At 40.5% G+C, this 19,794-nt stretch overlaps 1 protein-coding gene across 1 annotated transcript in view; it reads left to right on the top strand.

Annotated features, from left to right (window-relative positions):
• TRPM6 (transient receptor potential cation channel subfamily M member 6) overlaps positions 1–19,338 on the top strand; it is a gene marked incomplete at both ends in the record, with an annotated part of 141,027 nt that extends 121,689 nt beyond the window's left edge. The window contains 7 exon segments of the mRNA XM_080912911.1: positions 1,262–1,327; positions 3,281–3,567; positions 4,113–4,195; positions 4,918–5,123; positions 11,053–11,104; positions 15,839–15,945; positions 19,205–19,338. Of these exon segments, the coding sequence (XP_080769037.1) occupies positions 1,262–1,327; positions 3,281–3,567; positions 4,113–4,195; positions 4,918–5,123; positions 11,053–11,104; positions 15,839–15,945; positions 19,205–19,338 (935 nt within the window).
• Between the last annotated feature and the right edge of the window lie 456 nt (positions 19,339–19,794).

Below are 19,794 nucleotides of genomic sequence, written 5' to 3'. Positions count from 1 at the left end.
CTTAGCGTTTTGAATACCTTCCTTTGTAATGTCCCTTTTCATTACCATTCAGGGGCTTGAACCCAGAGCCTTGATGAAAAAGTGGTCTAACACCGAGCTATACCTCAGCCTGATCCCAGTATTTTGAATTGGGAAAGGGAAGGCTTGGAAGTCCTTCTTAAAGCTATGATGGTGCCCTCCGGATCCCCCAGAGAATATAACTACTGAAGCCACCGCTCAGAGAATAAGGCCAACAAACATGCCTTGCAAAGATGTCATTAAACAGAGATGTCAAGAGTCTCTACTCTGTTATTAGGCAATGCTTCACAGCACTTCAGCTGTCTTCCTTCCTGAGTGGGAATGATTGTTCTTGTCCTTTCTGAGGGACAGTCTGCCAAAGGGCCAGTTAAGAATTAAGAGGCAAATATTTTGAGATGCAAACTAACTTCGACCAGCTGGACTTATGCCATGGTGTGGTTCCTCCAAGGTCACAGCTCTCAGTGGGCAAGATAACACAAGGACACTCAGTGTGAACAAGACCTTACTGGCACTGTAATTGCTGATTTTATTATATGAAGGTCATTTGTTTAGGGTCCAATCATAAACTGTCTTATCCTGAATTCTCCTCTGTGGTGAAAAATGGGTCTGTGGATTCCAGCCTCCTCATTCTAGGCTCCTATGACTGGCTCCTCTAGCTCAGCAGTAATCTATTATTTTGACTCTAACTGCCAGCCATAGAGAGTCTCTAGTGAGGAATACTGTAGCTCACACAGACTCTGATCTGTTAGGCTATGGCTCTTGGCAGGAAAAATGCAGATCACTCGCTTCTAATTAAAATTAGTGTTCTGTTCTCTCTGGGAAAAAGAAGGCACACTCCACAAAACCAACAGTAGATGTCCCCACAGACCACTGTGCGCTGAGTTTGCTTTGGAAAAAGGAAACCAGGGAATGTGGAGCATAAGATTAAAATCCATTTATAAGAAAGAATCGCATGTTACTTGAATTAGTGCCTCATTTGTTATTGGGAGAGCAAGGAGGTACCCCCTTCACAGACCATCTTATATAACCTCATATGAACCTTTTCTAAGACTGAGATATTTTTTATGTTCAAGGTGTATCTTATATGAAAACTATTATTTATAATAGTTTTTGCTAGTGAAAAATAAAGGATGCTTGAAATGAAATATTCTGGAGGTTATGTGTACCTTTGGGTGAGAGGTTTTCTGTAGGTTTAATTGTTGATACAGTCTTATTAAAGCAGTCAATCTGTTTTTGTTTGCAGCCATTGAAAGGAATAATTTAATGAGACTGTCTCAGACCATACCGTTTACTCCAATCCAGCTGTTCAGTGAGTAACATCTCCCCCTTCTTGAGGCTAGGCGAGGGTAGACTGAATGTTGGCATGCGACACAAAAGAAACCATGTTGCTCATTTGACTCACAAATTTTATTTGGCCATGTTGTAGATTAAGGAGATTCATTTCTCAAAGTAGAGATTCTGGTTAACTACTGTGGGCAGCATCGAGGGTCAGAAGCTGATCCCATGGGGCTGGGACCTACATGGGTCAGCGGTTGGGAAGCAAGCGTGATCCTGCACCTGGCATTCAGTGATTTGAGGCTGGACATGCAAAGGGAAGAAAAGAACAACCCAACCTTGTATAATGAACACAGTAGAGAGCGCGACATGTCAGTACACTGAAAGCTGACGGGCATGGGAAGAGAAATCCTTTGTTTGTTGTCATGTATTTGTTTGTTTTGTTTCACATACATGGATTGCTCTTTCTTCAGACTGCAAATGTGGTCTTTAAAAGCTGGAGAAGTAAAGAGAAGCAAGTTCGTGTTAGCCAAGGGTATTGGAGGTTTTTCTGCCTAGCAAAATAAAGCACAGTTGACAGTATAACAAAGGTCTCTGCATGGCCTTCGCTCAAGCTCCTCACACTGCTCCAATTGGGGAAGACCAGGTTGGCTTCTGATTGTTTATGCAGATGCTTCCTTCTTCCTCTTGGCTCCATGGTTCATTTTGCAAATCAATAGCTCTTCTCTAAAGTCCTAAAGGAATTAGGACTCCAAAGAGCTCTTCAGTGGTGTTTACTTGAGCATCAAGAATAAACATTTGGGAATACACCACATATTCTCCAGATACAGTTATTGATAAGGAATTAGATATGAGGATGGGGGAATTGATGGCTTCTTTTCTGGTAACTTAACGTGGTGTCGACAAAAAACAAACAAGAACGTAAATAATAACAAGGACATAGGGAATATCTGTAGCTATAAGGAAGGTAGAAAAGGTAAGCAATGGGTTACGACTTCGGGAGAACCTTTGTGTGGATTGTTACTTCTCTTATGTAGCAATAATATTGTATCGGTGAGGCTCAAGTCTAGGAATGATCCTTTTTTGTTCTATAAGCTTAAAGAGGGAGCAGTGTGTTGTAGATCCAGCATTTCAAGTGAGGGATAAGTCTGTTCCTGAGGTCCTAGCTTGCTCTGCCCCTGATGACATATGTAATCTGTACAGCAAAGCACTGAAACAAATGTTATCTTTCATTCTTACTGATGAGGGAATGGAGAGTTTCAGTAGCTTGCTAATGGGCTCAAAAGAAGTTAAAGGCTCAGGATATGACCTTGCTCCTGAGTGATTTCCACTGGAAAAACACCTGCATTATTGGTGAAGTAAAATTACCCTTTGCAGAGAGAGAGAAATGAACAAAAGCACACCCAGAAAACAAAATCCACCATGTTGTTTTTGTATAAAGCATGGATACATATATGTATATACTATATGAAAGGTAGTTATAAAAATGTTGCTCCTTAAGGGGTTTGTGATAAGTAATTACAGGTTAAATTGTTTCCATAGATATATTTGTCTTGTGTCAGGGTGTCATTATCACATGACTATAATTTCATCACTCAAGAGATTGGGCAAAGGGACCAAAAATTTGGAGCTAGTCTCGGATATGCAATGATTGCTAGCTAGGTCAGCCTTAGCTATAAAGCAAATCATGTCTCCAATAAAAAATCTAAAAATGGCAACATATTCTGCTATAATACTGATTTTATCTAGTTAGTTTAAAGCAGTACAACTTAATTCTTATATGCCATCTGATTGTTCCTCCTTATCTTCCCCACCTTCACTAGAGGACATCAGGATGATTTGTATCTTGACTCTTCTGGAATTCCTGTTAGCTGTACCACCCTCTGGTCACAGGGAAAACTGAACTCATTCCGAGTTGTTCTTCAGGACACCAACTGCCCCCCCAGACATGGTATTTTATTTAATTGGTTTTCACTTCTTATTGCAGCAGGAGAGGAAGTGACCATCTACAAGCTTGAAGAAAGTTCCCCTCTGACCCTCGATAAGAGCATGTCTTCTTGGTCCCAGCATGGCCGAGCTGCCATGATTCAGGTGCTGTCACAAGAGGAGATGGATGGGGGTCTCCGCAAAGCCATGCGAGTCATCAGCACCTGGTCTGAGGATGATGTCCTCAAGCCTGGGCAGGTTTTCATTGTGAAGTCTTTTCTCCCAGAGGTTGTACAGACGTGGTATAAAATCTTCCAGGAGAGCACAGTGCTTCATCTTTGCCTTAGGGTAAGCCTGAACCTTAGACATCAAGAGCCCGGGAATGACAAAGTAAAAACACAAAGGTCTGGCTGGCTACATCTTTATCTAAGATGGTTTTTTCCTCAACTGAAAAGAGTCTGTTGGTTTTTGAAGGTGGTGGTTTTTATTACTTTTGTTGTGAAGGACGTTTGCTTTGGGGGTACAGAGTGGTAGATGGTAAATAATGTTAAGTGTTGGGCAATCTAGGAATGGTTTGATCTTTAATATGTAAGACTATATTAGTAAACCAATATTTAAATATCTTGAGAATTTCATGAATGCTGTATTTACATTTCCACCTGTCTCATTCTCCAACATCTCCCATGCTTCCTGATACTCTCCCAAACTCATTACAACTTTTTTTCTATAATTATTATGGATAATTGACATTGATCACATATGGGTTTGGTATATATATTTTAAGTAATTCTTCTTTCTTTCTCTCTTTCTCTCTTTCTCTCTTTCTCTCTTTCTTTCTTTCTTTCTTTCTTTCTTTCTTTCTTTCTTTCTTTTTCTCTTTCTTCTTTCTAAAGGAAATTCAACAGCAAAGAGCTGCCCAAAAACTCATCTATACCTTCAACCAAGTAAAACCGCAAACTATTCCCTATACACCAAGGTGGGTAAACCTGGCACTGTGGCTCTTCATTATAAAAAGAATTCCTATTAACCTCTTCTCAGCCCATTAGACATGAGAAACACCAGAGCCATGGGAAAGTTCTCCAATGGTCTTTTTTGGGGTCCTTCCTTCCATAGGTATACAGACTGGTATAAAGATAATTAGATGTTCTAGACATACCTTGGCTTAGGTTCCTAATCATATGTGAGTGGAAAAGAGTTCAGACTGATTGATGATCAACATTTCCATTGGGAAATGGATACGCAGATGCTGGATGTAATTGCTAATGCCCAGGAGTATTATGGCCCCAAAACATGTCTATTTAAAGCTTAGTTTCTTAGTTTCCTAGCATCCTTAACAAATTAGGAAGTTTGCTATCACAAACACGGTTTTCCCTTGGGTGTCTTGATATGCTCATATTCACTTATCAAGGCAGATCATAATTTGGTGTGGAGGAATTAGAATAAAGCCTTTCCCCCCATTTTACAAGAAATTTTATAGAACCTGGCAAGAAAAATTGAATCCGGTACTCATAAAAATGTTGGACAGTTTCCTCAAAGAAAAGGGAGGCCAGTGAGCATGGGAACAAACCTCCCAGTTATGTTCCTTCTTTCCATAGAAAGGCCAAGGAGAGGTGATGTGTGTGGCCGAGTGCTCTGTAGGACAGCTGCCATGCTTGCTATCTCGTGGGGGGAATCACTGGCTTCTTTTGTCCCTCACAGGTTTCTTGAGGTTTCCTTGGTCTACTGTCATTCGGCCAACCAATGGTTAACCATTGAGAAGTACATGACAGGGGAGTTCCGGAAATACAATAACAACAATGGTGATGAAATCGCCCCCACTAACACCCTGGAAGAACTGATGCTGGCATTCTCTCACTGGACCTATGAGTATACCCGGGGAGAGCTGCTGGTTTTAGATTTGCAAGGTAATTAATTGAAAATGCGGAAGACAGTTTCCAGAAATCTCATAGGAACTAGGGTGGACACATGGAGTGTGTTCTACCTAGCTTGGTAGAGAGACATAGGTATGCAGTTCAGAGATAGTACACATTGCTGATCATAAGTACCCAATTTACTGTTTTCTTCTTAGAGAGAGGGGGAAATGTAGGCACAAAGTTGTGTTTAGATCTTAAACATTGAACTTGATGAGAAATTATTTTATACTTTGTTTCAGTGTTACCTTTTCGTCTCATGCTTACCAGAAAATTTTGATAAGTGTTCACATACATGAAAAAGTTTAAATTCTGGATACTTTTCGTTATATTGAGTTTATTGCCTTGGTAATTTATAATTTAGTTGGCCTTCTTTGATATATCCCTTGATATGACAGTTCAGGGAAGTCCTTGGCTCCAAAAGAGGTCTGCAGTGCACTCTTCTTTAATGGAAGCCTTTGATCAGAGAATTTCCCACTATCCCTGTCTCCTCCTGGATGTCTAATTCCACAGAACATCAGAGTGTCTCCAGCAGGCTTTCCTTGTAAGGAGGACACAGAATGTGTGTTATGCTGAAATTTAGTTCTTGGGCTCATGGACTGGAGCTTTGGATTCAAAGAAAGGACTTGACCCAGAAGCTGTATAAAAAATTATCTCATTTAATCCCAGAAGCAGCACCTCAAAGCATATATTATTGACAATTTAGGACCAGAAAGTTTAAACAACTTGCCCCGGGATACACAGCTCTTAAAGAGGAAGCAGGATGTAGACTTAAGCTGGTCTGACTCTATATATTCTTTTCTCCTCCTTGTGTTTGAGACTGTCATTCTGAAAGGAAATGACCATCTTAGGGTGCATTTAAATAACTTGAACTTCTTTTTATTTCTGATTTTCTTCACATTCCAGTTCTTGGCAAACACAGGTTTGGAGGCCCGAGGAATGTTGAGATTAACATTCCTGGGGCATCAGGATCAGTGTCTGAGAACATGCAGTCAGTTTGAAATTTGAATTACCTGCTCACTGATCTATGTACACGTAAAATGCTGCACCCTTTACTAAGTATGTCTGCCTTTTGATATTTCTGGTGCTCTCAAGGCTGGATTATATTTCCAAACCTCAAACACAACATTTTTTTTTTTTCAGGAAGGAATATAAACTGAATTAACATGTCCAAAAGAATTCAGCTTTTTATACCAGCAAGCACTTGATGAATATACGCCTGTAGTGGGGATGCTAAAGGCATCTGTTTTGTAGCTCTGGTTGGAGAGACTCTGATTGTTTTCATCTGTGCTCCACTGTTTGTGTTTTTGCTTTGAGTTTTGGGTGGGGTTGTTTAAAAAGCAAAAGCAGAAACAACAACAGCAAACAACCAAAGAGAAACTTGAAGGGATTAATGATGACTCTTTAGTGTGTTTTATATTTCAACTTGAATAGGGTTTAGTTTAATGATGTTTATGTGTGGGGATTTTTATGTCTCTTAGTAATACAAAGTGACATTAAACAGAACAAATGCTACGATTATAGTCTTGGAGGGGTGGGTTGGGAAGGAATAAACTTTATTCTTTTCCTGAATAATTATGGGAATTGCTGAAATAGGCCACTGCACGTCAACTATGTCAAAACATTGATCTTCAAAGAAGGCATGAGTAGACATCATAGGGTACACAGAAGAGGTGCCATGGAACTTATCGGGGGACGAGGTAATTGTTGGACTGAATTCATGGAAGAACATGAGTCTATGTCAGATATTATAAAGATACAATATGATTGCTGGCTGATTCTTATCCAGGTTCAAAAGAAAATTTGTGTTTTTTGAAAAGAAAATTGTTTCCTTTGCTATTGCCTTTTGTTTACTAGTATTTCTAGTTTTGGGGAGTTGATGAGATCTGCCAGGCTTCATTGGGAACTAGCTGTAGGCCCTGAGTAGCGTCTCACCTCCCTCATGTGTAAATAGGAAAAATAATCTCACACCTGTAAGTCATTTAGTTAGTAAGTAGTTAGGGAGCTCAGGCGAGGCAAGTTCCCTTCATGTATCACCTTCCTTCTTAGAGGAAAGGAAAGATGAACTTGGGCCATTGCTTGTTTTCTGTTTCCCCTTCTCTTGTTTTACTCTTCTAAGAAAAGTGCCACTTGTTCCGGAAATGGTCATAAAAAGCCAGAAAGCTGAACTCTGAGGAGAGGTGTGACCAATTTCCTATTATTTATAATTTTAATGAAGTTTTCTGGTCTTTTTCTTCTTAAAAAATTTTATGTGGGAGGACCTGAATCATCATCATTGCACTTGGAGTCCAACAGTTAATTCCCAGCAGTGGAAATGAAAAACAATTGTATTTCAAAGTATTGTTTACTTTTTCCCTCTTAATCTACTTTTCAATGGATTTTGGGGTATACAGTATTAATTTTTTATTTGATAAAGCAATTTCTAGGAAAAGTATCCACATCATCATGATGTTGTTACAGAGAGATACCCTCTTTGTGTGGATGGGGTAGAAGGCCATCAGTCTTGCCACATTAGATAATGTTCTATAAAAGTTTTTGGGTTTTCTCTGGGTTTGGGCAAAAAGAGGTCATCAGTAAATAGAGTAATTAGATACCAAATTACCTTACTTGTTCTAAATTTCCCAAACATCAGAGAGACTGAAAGAAGATGAACTGGGTTGGGTGGCTCTTGTGTGGTAGGGAGAGTTTTGTAAATTAGCTTGACGAAGTCAATGTGGAGGACAGTCCTCTGCTGGTCTTTGGGGCTTCTCTCTTTCACCACAGGTCATAAACCCTTTCTTCCAAAGAACAACTCAAAACGTGTAATTTAGGAGTTAAGGCTTAACATATAAACACCAGTCAGTGGGTTAAATACTGTTTGTTAGGTGTTCTATATGTGTTAGGAAATACCCTTTTGGGGATGAGATAGAAACAAGACCTTACTCCTGATAAGAAGATAATATTTCATTTTTTTCCAAGAGATTCTAGATAGTGTAAAGAAAATGAGAGAAGCAGCCGACATTTAAAGCTTCTTATGAGTTAGACACAGCTCACTGGACTCTCCCAGTAAGTCTCTCTGTTAAAGTCTAGGATGCTATACTTTTAGATGACAAAACTGGGCTTCAAGGAGATTAAGGAGGGTACCAGTCCTCATAGCCTGAACATGGCACAGCTTGGGGTGGTGCCTTTGTCCTATGATTTCTAAGTCTCTAAACAAGCCACAAGATCTAAATGTTCTTTAATGAGACTTAGACAGATACCTCTTTTTCTTGAACCAACTGATATTGCTTCTTCAGCTACTGTCTATAGTCCTGGCTTAAATTAGCACTTTACTTAGACATGGGCCTCAAACTTTAATCACTGTCATAAGCTCCAGGCTTCAAGCTCATCCCGTGCTTAATTAAAACTTTAAAGGCTGTGCAGCTGTCGGCCTGGTGCTGGGATACACTTCTGCCTGTTATTCTGTTTGCTCACTCCATGGTTGTAGGGAGGCAGGGGCTCCCTCAGCTGCTCCTTCTTGACTATGTGACAAGAAAAGCACAAAGAGCCCCTTCCGTGGCTTTGAAAATGCAAGGGCTCAGCAAGGTCTGATTTTCACACTTCCCTTGTGTTTGTGTATCGGCCCAACTTTCCCTTTCCCTATTCAAACTCAATGTGAAAAGTTGCCAGGCTAGAGGCTTGCTAAAGAGTAGACAGAGAGTCTATAAACCCTGGTGAAAGCTTAAGTTCAACCTCATCACCACGAACCCAGAACTGGAATTTGCCGTCTTGTATTATTATCTAAACCATGACCCACTGTGACATCAACTGTGATACAAGAGGAGCTGCAGATACTAATGCTGCACCCTGGGATCCAGGCTGCTATTTGAAAACACTGTTTGTAAGGATCGCTTGTTAGATATGCTAGTGGGTAGCAGACCCAAGTTAGAGCCTGTTATCAAATGTAGTAACAAAGAAGGCGCATGTATTATAATACAGCGGTTAAAATATGTTGATAACGTTTTCAGGATCATCGGTTTCCTTTATGTATTATAAATAGAAATGATGTGTGTCAAAGCATTCCTAGAAAAAGGGTATTTAGCTTCACCAGGTTCAGAGAGTCATGAAACAGCCCCTCCCTCAACAAATGCTGAGCACTCCTGCTCTAGTCTCCAGCCTACTCCAAGTTATTTTCCTAAGAAAATCAATTTCTTAGCAGAAGACTTTGTAAGGATTACAGTTTTCTGTGAAAGTTTTACTATTCCAAAAGAGAGAGACCATAGCAGAAAAATTTAGAAAACACAAGCTTTTTTGTTCTTTAAAAAAGATATATAATTTATTTTGTAATAATTTCTTATTTTAATCAAAATATAATTATATTATTTCCTCCTGTTCCTTTCCTCCCTCCATCTTCTCCTTGGCCTCTTCCTCCATCCTTTCCCATGTATCTTCCCCCATTCCCTTTCCAAATCATGGTTACTTCTCCTTTGATAATATATATATATTATATATATATATATATATATATATATATATATATATATATGCACAAGCATACAAATATAATATTCAGAGTTCATTTAATTTTGCTCATAGGTAACTGGTGTTCAGGCTCATCCCCGGAGAAGACTGATTCCCCGTCTCTCAGCAGTCCTTAGTGTTCGGTAGTTCTTTGTCTAGGGGTAGGGTCCCTTGGTATTTCCCCCTTCCACTTTAACAAGAACCTTTCTCAACAAGTGGCAATACATAACAATAGTCTAAAATTCATACAACTTTTGAATTACCGCCCTACAAAGCTAGTGTCTTTCAAGCAGTGAAAAAAGGCCCAGTTAGGGAACACTCTCAGAAGCTGTTGGGTATACTTAGTTGTTTCACTGGTGTCCCTAGGCTGTCATCGCTGTTGGAAACTAGCCCCTCACCACACGCGAGCAGTACCAGAGGCCGACTCTGGGTGTTGAACCGAGTTCTGATTAAGTTCAGCCTTAAATTACAGCCATGTTGTCTCGGTACGCTTTGCTCTTTTCCTTTCTAAACTAAACTTTATTGAAGATACATCCCACAAAGTACACAGAGCATAAGCGTACACCTCAAAGAATCTTCTCAACTGAACACCCAGGTGGAGCCAGCTCTCACATCAAGAATTTGGTGTCATTTTATTCTACTGTTTATAAGTGCTATATATAGAGCCAGGATTTGATGTGCCTTTTTGATGCATAGAGGCTGTACCTTCCCAGGATCTCGACCTTGCTAAGCACTCGTGGAGGCCATCTAAGGAGACTATGAACTAGAGGGAGGAACACAGCATTGCCCCAGCTTTAATCCTGTTACAGCCACTTCTGGGATAAGCCATCTTTGGCAAGTTTCTTAATCTCTTTGAACATCAATGTACTCATTGATGTAAATGAGGATAAGATGTAAATTGAGGATATGGGGATAATATTTTTCTTTCATGAGAATTAAAGAAAGTAAAACCGATACTTTAGTGCATACAGCTAATAAAGCAGTGGCAGATGCATAGACTTACTGATGGATGCCGCTGTCACCAAGTCTTATGACATCATTAAAACACTAATTTGTGGCCAGGTGTTTATTAGTTCAGAGGGGGCTGTTTCAGGAAACACTATATTCAATAATTTTCCTAAACAGTTTCCATAGCGCCTTTAATTAGCATGGTATTTAGCCTACTATGGAGTGAATGAGACAGGGTCTCACAGTATAGACTAGACTGGCCTAGAATTCACTCTATAGCTTAGACTGGCCTTAGTCCATTCTCCTGCCTTAGCCACCCAAGTGCTGGGAGTGAGTCACCACATCTGCCTTGAATATTACCAAAAAACAAAAGAAGAAGAAGAAGAAGAAGGAAAAGAAGAAAAAGAAAGAAAACAAAATTGGTTATTATTGTTTTTTAGAATTTCTAAGAAAATAAACTCTTATTTGCTAAGTGGATTTCATTTCTTCTTTTGAGGTGTTGGAGAGAATTTGACAGATCCATCTGTTATAAAACCAGAAGACAAACAGTGAGTTGATTTATGTGTTATAATTTAGAAGAGTGTATTCAATTTGTTCATGTTTTAAACATTATTTTTAAACTGTTGCCTAAAATATAGACATTATATGTATTAATGTGTAGCATGTAATGTTTTGTTATCTGCATAGATTACATAATGTTTAATTTTTTTTCAAAACTTAAAAAAACAGATTTATTATTATTTTATAGGTATTTTGCCCTGATGTGTCTTTATGCACTGTGTAAATGCCTGGTTTCTATAGAAGCCAGGAGAGGGCTTCAGTTCCCCTGGATCTGGAGTTAAAGACAGTTGTGAGCACCATGTGGGTGTTGGGAATTGAACCCTAGTTCTTTTGGAAGAGCAGGAGATTTTCGTAGAAAGGTCTGTCTTAGTTTCTTGGAAGAATTTAAACACAGATGTGTCTTTTATATCCCAGAAAAGTTTTACAACAGTTACTGCGCATCAACGTAAAACAAGATTTTTTTTTTTAACACTTAAATCTAGACTATTATACTTCAGACAAGATTCTCTAAGTCACTTCAATTAGGAAGTGAGTAAAAATAAGGAATGGAAATGAACTAAATTCAGTTCTGGAGCTGGGTTAGTAAGCCTAAGTGGAGGTCAGAAGGGTGAGTGCAGTCTCCAGACTTCGGTTGCAAATTTGCTTCTTTGGTTTTCTACTGGTCTAAATGTAAGGGGAAGCTGTGAGCTTGGTTTGCTGTTGGGAGTTTTCTTTGACATAAAAATAACACAGTAGCCCAAGAAGCTTCTTTTGTTGTCTTCACTGTTGGAATGGCTGCCTCTGTGCCCAGCCAACCTCTTTACAGTCAAGCCAAATGTGGGGATCCTGATGGTGTCCTGGAACCAGGCTATTTGAGCTTAAAGCCGCAGAGATTAAATACGAGGCATCAGATTGTGTAACTTAATTCATATGAGTCATTCGCCCATCTTTGGAATTTCTAGGACATTTTCTGGTTTTTGGAGGACTCAGCACTAAGCCTTTTAGGCGTAAAGTTAAAGACGGAATGGAAAGAAAGGAAGGCTCTGATTGGCTGATGACTAACCAATAGGAAGAACAACAGTGTTTTTCTAGAGTGAGTCGCTATGGTGGTCCGTAGAACTTGTTGAAATTGATTACTGTAGTTTTGCCTGCAGCATTTCTGATCTAGTTGTTTGAAGGCGGGACCAAATGATTTGTATTTCTAACACATCACAAGTGAGGTTGGGGGATAAGGGTACTTTGAGAACCATGGGTCGAATAACGCTTTTAATTCTTAAAGATCATCTTTTAAAACTGGGATGAAGTCTCACTGGTATAGCTCATGGTGGCCTTGAGTTTTGGATCCTCAAGCCTCTTAAGGGCTGAGATTATAGTACCTAGGCTGGGTTAACATTGTTACTTTTGGTTCAGCCGAGGATCTATACTTGGTTGCTGGGTCATAGAAAACACCTAGGGCTAAATAAGCGGAGATTCGGGGCACAGTAAAACATGGTTTTACTTTTTTCCTCTCTGGGACCTCATTAAATTAGCACTGCCTTTTTTAAATTTTATTTTTAATTTATTTTATTATTTTTTTTGCACCATTCTTTCACTATTTCACTAGATGTGAGTGTGGCCCATCAGCAGGGTCCTCCGAGAAGTTGCTCATCTACTAAGAGTGTGTTAGGTCTTATTGGTTCGGGTGGGCTCGGGAAGATGCAGATATCCGTAGTGCTTTCGTGCAACATCCAACTCCTGTGATATCTGTTTGACGATTGAGTCCATGTTGGAGTTGTGGGTCTAATGAACTATTTTATTTTTTTTACTTTAGCAGAGCGGAAGTGTTTTCAGCTAAGCACATTATTTCTTTAGCAGTCTTATGTGCTCAAGGGCTTGCATTAGGATTTTTTTTTTCTTTATGAGAACTTTCTTTACAATTTTTTTTTCAGTGCAGACTTTTTGCATATATAATGAACTGGGTTTTTGTGTACTCTGTCTATTGTTCATTAAAATTTGACCTTGGCATATATCACTTAATATGACCTGAATACTCCATCTTTTTAGAATCTAAGATTATGTTATCCTACTTGACAGTTAGGTATGTAATTGCATTCTATAGGAAGTGGGTTTCAATTTCTATTAAGGTCACATGGGGAATTAGAAAAAAACACACTTAGGCTTGGTATTCTATTGCAGTGTCTGAATAGGGCCCTCACCTCTGTATTAAAAAAAAATCCTCCCTCAATGTAATTCTATGGAGTTATTATGGCAGCTTTATTTTCCATGACTTGGGGACAGCCTCTCCCGAAGCAGACAGAGTGGCTTCATTGTGCTATTGCCCAACTCTGGGTGTTTGGTCTTCACAATGACCTTAAGTTTGATTTTTCTCTCATCTAATTAGTTCCATTAGAACTGTATGTAATTAATCAATAACTCCCAAGAGTGTGAAATATTTGTTAAATAAAGTATGAGGCATAGGTCAACATCACCACCAGGGGACATTGCTAGAAATGCTTTGTCTCCGAGTCTTCTCTGTGTCTAATAAGTCAGAATCGGAACCTTCACAAATCTTCTGGTGGACTGGTAGAAATCCAAGTTTGAGGCGCATAGATGTAAGCAATTGATTTCACTGATGCAACAGCTCTGTGCCATAGTTTTGTTGCTAGTTCACACTGGAGAAAACTGAGAGTCACTCAAGGTTCTAACTTCCTTGTGAGGCAAAACAATCAATGGAAGAAAACAGTTGTCCACGAGACCGGATAATGGCTTTGGAGAATAATCCTAATGGTGTTGCTTGTGCCCCCTCACCCTGTTCCCAAGTCTCTCTAACACACCTTATCTATTGGCCGTGTGGGATTTTAACCTTTAAGCCTACAGCCTGATGGTTTTGAGCATCAGACAAGTATGAAGTGGTGGTAAGATGTTTGGTGACCATGTATAGAGGGCATTAACTGGGCTTTCTTTGTATGTGGAACCAAGGTGCCACCTGCTTTTCCAGTGTTGTTAAAATCTGGGAATCAGCTAGTTGTGTTTTCTTTGGAAATTAGTTGTTGGAGATAGCAAGGCTTGGAGCGTGGCGGGGAGTGTATATGAATGAAATGTCCCTGCGTCACTGTCTTTCTGCTCTGAGAATTTTCACCCTGATATATCCTTTGTAGTGTTTTTTGAGTATTTTATTTAATTTTCACACAGCTCATAGAGGCAAATAGCTTTCATATTTTACTTGAAGACATTATGTCTTAGTTGGGCGTCTTTATGCCTTCCTGGGATGGTGGAAGTGGCTGGTAAGGGATACAAGCTAGTGAAGTTTTCCAATGAGGTCACACAGAGACTCTGAAGGGAGTCTTGTATGCTAATGGCTGAAAAAATACCTTGTCTCTCACTTTATCAGATCTGAGAGTTCTGGTCTAAATACCAAGTGGTTCTGCTTTTTTTTTTTCCACCTCTAGTTTTCACCTGACTGAGGTAGTGTCTCTCCAGCTGGACTGAAATCCAGGCACAGTTAACAAGAAGCAGCTTACGCTGCCGGTTAAATACCACCAGAGCCTTGCCTTGTGAGAGCGATTGAGTGACTGGGGAAAGTTAATCCCCAGTGTCTTTCTAGTCTGTCTTCCCAGGAGGTTTGCTCCAGCTACCCCTGGCACAGAGCAGGAGGCAATCTGAGATCAAATTGACATCAGCTCTCATCCTGAGTTTGGCACATCTTCAGAGAGCCACTGTTTTTCTGCCAAAAGGAAGTGGAAATTGAGATAAATGTTTCAATCCTTGGATGGAAAAAGAGTCCATTTTTACACCATGTCCCTTCTGAAAAACCACATTCCTCAGAAGCAAAGTTTATTGTTTCCCTTTGTGATAGTCTGCTGCGATTCCCCCTCTAACTTAAGACGTGGTATTTAAGAGCAGTAATTGAGTTCAGATTTTAAAATGTGCTGCTTCCACTGTGCGTGTCATTAAAATGAAATATTGGCTTTCATAAGCTTTCTTTGGAGGCCTTTCTGGTGTGTTCCATTCTGTGTCATGCAGGGGGTCAAAGTCTAAAGAGTAATGGTTGTATGAAGAACAAGCCTACTAGCATCTGCTGAGGATCTTTATATTAGAAAGTTCAAGATGTGTGTGAGATACCGATACTACTTGTAATGAGTTCTGTCCCTTACTCTGGGCATCTGCCATCTCGTCTCTTTCCACAGACTTTTTGGCTAATAGTTGTCTTGGCTTTTCACAAAGAACCCCCTTAAAACAGTTAGCAGAGTCAAAAGTGTCTTTTAAGAAGCCAGGGATCTAGGTGCTCTGGTGGCCAGTGAGGTGTTTGATTTGGGGAGAGTCCCTTTCAGAAGAGTATCTGGGTGTACAACAGTGCTCAGGCATCTTTTTAGGTGTGTGCCACAGCAGAGTTATTCTCTCCTTTACCTTTGGGGTGTTTTAGTAGAGCATATGATAATGAATGCCGTTCTCTCACACCATATGCATTAAAAAGGGTTTCACTGTATTTTGTTTTAATGTACCACATCGAAAATTCACTCTTCTATCAGATTAGTGTTGGAATGAGTTTCACAGTAGGTCTTGGAGTTGGGTACAAAGATTTAAGTGCATTTGAATTTTAAATTTGCAAACCTAACATTGTTACTTCCCCAAAGTGTTCTGTTCTTTGTTGGCTCCTTTAAGTGGCTAGGTTACTACGGGATACTGTTCGAAATCTCAGAGAATCCTAGTTGGACTCCCTTTTCTCAGCTGTGATCTAATTGATATTCTGATATTTCCTCTAGATCAAGAGGGATGGTGTTTGGACCGGCCAATTTAGGGGAAGATGCAATTAGAAGCTTCATTGCAAAACATCGCTGTAACTCCTGCTGTGGGAAGCTCGGGCTGCCTGGTAAGCCTCGGTGACTCTGACTCGTTTCTTTACAGAAACTCTCAGAATAACAGTTATTATACCCCGGGATCGAGTGAAAATCTTAACCGCATTTTTATCTCACTCGCAGCCATTCACAAGCTTGACTTTCAGACTGAAAAATTTCAAGTCTGGGGGGGATTAAAAAAGGACAGGGATTTGCTTGAGGCTCTGCCAAAATGTGATAAAACAACCTGGGGCCCAAAGCTTGTCACAGTCACCCCACAGAAAATGTTCCACCTACTTAAAGAGAATGAAATAGGACGAAGGCCCCTCTTTTCCCTTCCAATGTCCTGTTTGCTCGCAGACAGCATGCGGGTAGCATTTTTATTCGGTTCCCGAATGCCTATTGGACACCGGAGAGGGTGTGGCTCGGGGAGAAGAAAGGCTGTCAATTAAAGCACTACTTTAAACCATAACAATCGCTGCTTTATTCACTCGTTTGTTTGTTTGTTTTACAGCAGTGGGCTTAGAACCCAGGACTCTGTCATGCTAGTCAGCACACCGCTACTGGGCTGCATTCCCAGCCCCCACACCTGCCACATTAAATTTTGATCGAAGTGTGCATGTGGGTGCGTGTGTGCTCGAGAAGTTCTGGCGCTGGGGTCTATTTGTCCTTTTCAGAAAGGAGGCTTGCCGTCTGATTAACTCTTTTTTTCCTGGCTCATAGCAACAGTCTCCTTACACTGGAATTTCGCATATCAAAAGTACAGTCCTGAGTGGGGCAGTGTGGCTACACCTGTAGCTAAAGATGAGGCAGAGGCAGAGGCAGAGGCAGAGGCAGAGGCAGAGGCAGAGGCAGAGGCAGAGGCAGAGGCAGAGGCAGAGGCAGAGGCAGGAGGATCACCTTAGTTTGTGAACTCATGGTCAGCTTGAACAAAATGGTTAGGCGTGCTTTCTCTCTCTTTTTAAAGAAAAAGCCATACCCTGAACTAGAAATCAGAAAAAGATTATCCTGAACTATAACCCAGGGTGGACCTATATATTTCCAAAACAAAAATGGGCAATTTCTAATTCTGTCGAAATTGAGGGAAGCTTTTGTGGGCAAGACTTAGCAAAAGAAAGGGATTAGAAGTAGACCTCTGGTTCTTTTTTCCTCTCAGTGAAGATAGAATGTCATCATCCAGTGGCAGATATGAAAGAAGAAAGCCAACGGAGCAAAGAAGTAGGCTGTGCTCTCCTAACTGCCCATGGTGTGAGCTCATAGCAGATGGCCAAAGAGATCACTATACAACACTGTGTTCTCTGCATTGGTCATCAGGAACCCAGGCAGGGGTTGAGATGAGCTGAGAGTTATCAGAAATCTAGGCATGGGAGGCCAGGGTTGGTGAACATCTAAATCAGCCCACAGTTGCAGCCTGGAATCCACTCAGGAATCATGCTTAGGCTCTGGACTCTGCCCAGTCTGACTCATAGCATCCTGGACAGAGTAGCTTCTATTCTCAGAGACCTGGGACTATGTCTGATCTTCTTGGGGCCAGGAAGACATTACTCACTCTTCCGATCTTTGGGCCTTGTTAACTGTGGAGTATGGTTAAGAGTTTGCGTTTACGTGTAGGCATGCCAGGGGAGGCTGGCGCACATTTCCATCTTCTTCCTCCACCATGTTGAGTCTGTGAATTAAACTCTGGTCATGAAGCTGGACAGCAAGCACCTTTACCCACTGGGCCATCTTACCACCTAGCCCACTACCTCCCAAGGGATGAAACTAAGTTTGTTCTTTTTAACATTCTTTTTCCCAGCCAACTTACTCAAACATTTATCTTCTTTATTTTTGAAATTATTTTTAAATATTTGAATATTTTTAAAATTTACAAACCACAAGAATCAGAGTACCCATTTGGATTCTCTCATTCTATCTGTCTCTGTCTCTCTGTCTGTCTGTCTTTGGTGTCTGAAATCCTAGCTTTAAAAATTAATATTGAAATGGAAAAAATGAAATACCCTATTTTATTATCACTGGTAGAGAGTAAAGATGTTTAGTTTGGAAAACAGAATGAGAAGTAACTTTAGTTTTTATGTTTTATTTATTTGAAGACAGAGGCAGGTTCAGACAATGCATAAGAACCTGGAATCTTGACCCATGGAGGGTCATGTAGCCTGGCTCTGCTTTCCACTATAAGGCTGTAAGACTTTGGCATTTAACATCTTCATCTTCAAGCAAGAGATAATTGTATCTGTCACAAAGTTGTAGTGAAGATCTATTTTATGTATATACTCAATAAATGTTGGTTATACTATTAAATATATATTAGTATACATACATATGTGTTCATTTTTATCTAGAAAAAGTACCATTTTAACATTAAAAAATAAACCAAAAAATACAAATCTTTCCTCCTGGTACTAGTGGTTGAGCTCAGGGCTTCACATGTCAACCCCCCCCCCCCCAGCTACATGCTCACACCCTGAGTGATACCCTGGATTCCCTAATGCACCCTCCCACAGTGTCTAGCCCATGAGTCCTGTTAGCTCAAGGCTAACGAATTAAAGAACTAAAGGAGCGAAGAACAGAGCTGTTCTCTCATAACTGCCTATGATGTGAATTCACAGTGAATGGGCAAAGAGGTCAATGCACAGCACTGGGTCCTCTGGGCTGGTCATCAGAAAACCAGGAAGGGGGTTAGGGCTGGGCTGAGGCCTATCAGAACTCCATGTAAGGGAGGCAGGACCTGGTAAATGTCTGAATCATCCCACAATTGCAGGCTGAAATCTGCTCATGAATCGCAGCACAAATCATGCATGTAACATTTAATGCCATTTTCCCCCCATAGTCAGTCCTCATAAAGCTTTTCCTGTTTAACAGTTTCTTTAACTTTCCTTTGTAAACAGAAGAGTCAGGGCTTAGGAAACATCTGATGTGATCTTCAGATGGCGAAACTTTTATAGGTAGCCACAGAACTGAGCAGAGCTTCCTTGCCACCATTCCAACCTACCCCTCTGATCCTAAGGTTCTCATTTCTTATTAGACCTCATTTAACTTGGGCCAGTCACATCTTCTCTTCCCACTAGGTGGTAGCCTGTGCCTCACACAGTGACAGCATATGGTGTTAGAGTTTCATGTAGTCATGGGATGCAAGAAAGCCTGAGTTTAGATGTGGCTGAGTGTTTGAAATCCATATGCCCAAAGCCTAGGGCAGCAGAGACTCCCTGAACCCTTTGACTAAACCTAATGTCCAGTCCACTTTCATGAGTCAATGTGTTCTAAGTCATCTACTAAAACTATTTTGTTTCTTTGTAGATTTAAAAAGAAACGATTACTCTCTTGCAAGGGAACATTGCTACTCGGGACTTGCAAAAACCATTGAACCAGCTGAGGCGCATCCGGAAAGAGACAGAAATAGAAGTTCCCTGGAAGATCACACACGCCTTTAAAGGGGACGATGAAGGAAGATGATGGTCCCTTAGCTCCTTCTGTCACGAATTCTGTGGTGATAGACACAGACTGACATGATCCTGACTATGCCAGAATCTCTGTCACGGTGACTTTACAATGTGGACCTCCCTGGAAGTGCCCTCTGAGCCTCATACCCCACTGCCTAGAGGGCACAGTGTGTAATAGAGGGGTCCTCCTGGATATTGACTTCTGAGAAGAATGGGTGGCATGCACTCTCAACTCCCGGTTCTGCATGACAATGCTAGACAAGTCAGCTGGGAATACTTTCCTTTATACCTCATTGCTTCAGCTGGCCACTTGGAGTAGAATGCAGTGTCCTAAAAGAACCAGGGAATAAATTAATTTATTTTCTCACTGTGTTTGAATACTCTGTCCCCACTGTTATTCATGGTTTCATTCAAGTGTTATGCATATACCTATACATACATTAAGAA

This window comes from Micromys minutus (genome assembly GCF_963924665.1).
Source record: "Micromys minutus genome assembly, chromosome: 2".
NCBI classification, from domain to species: Eukaryota; Metazoa; Chordata; class Mammalia; order Rodentia; family Muridae; genus Micromys; species Micromys minutus.
This window is presented reverse-complemented; position numbering and strand designations above follow the sequence as displayed.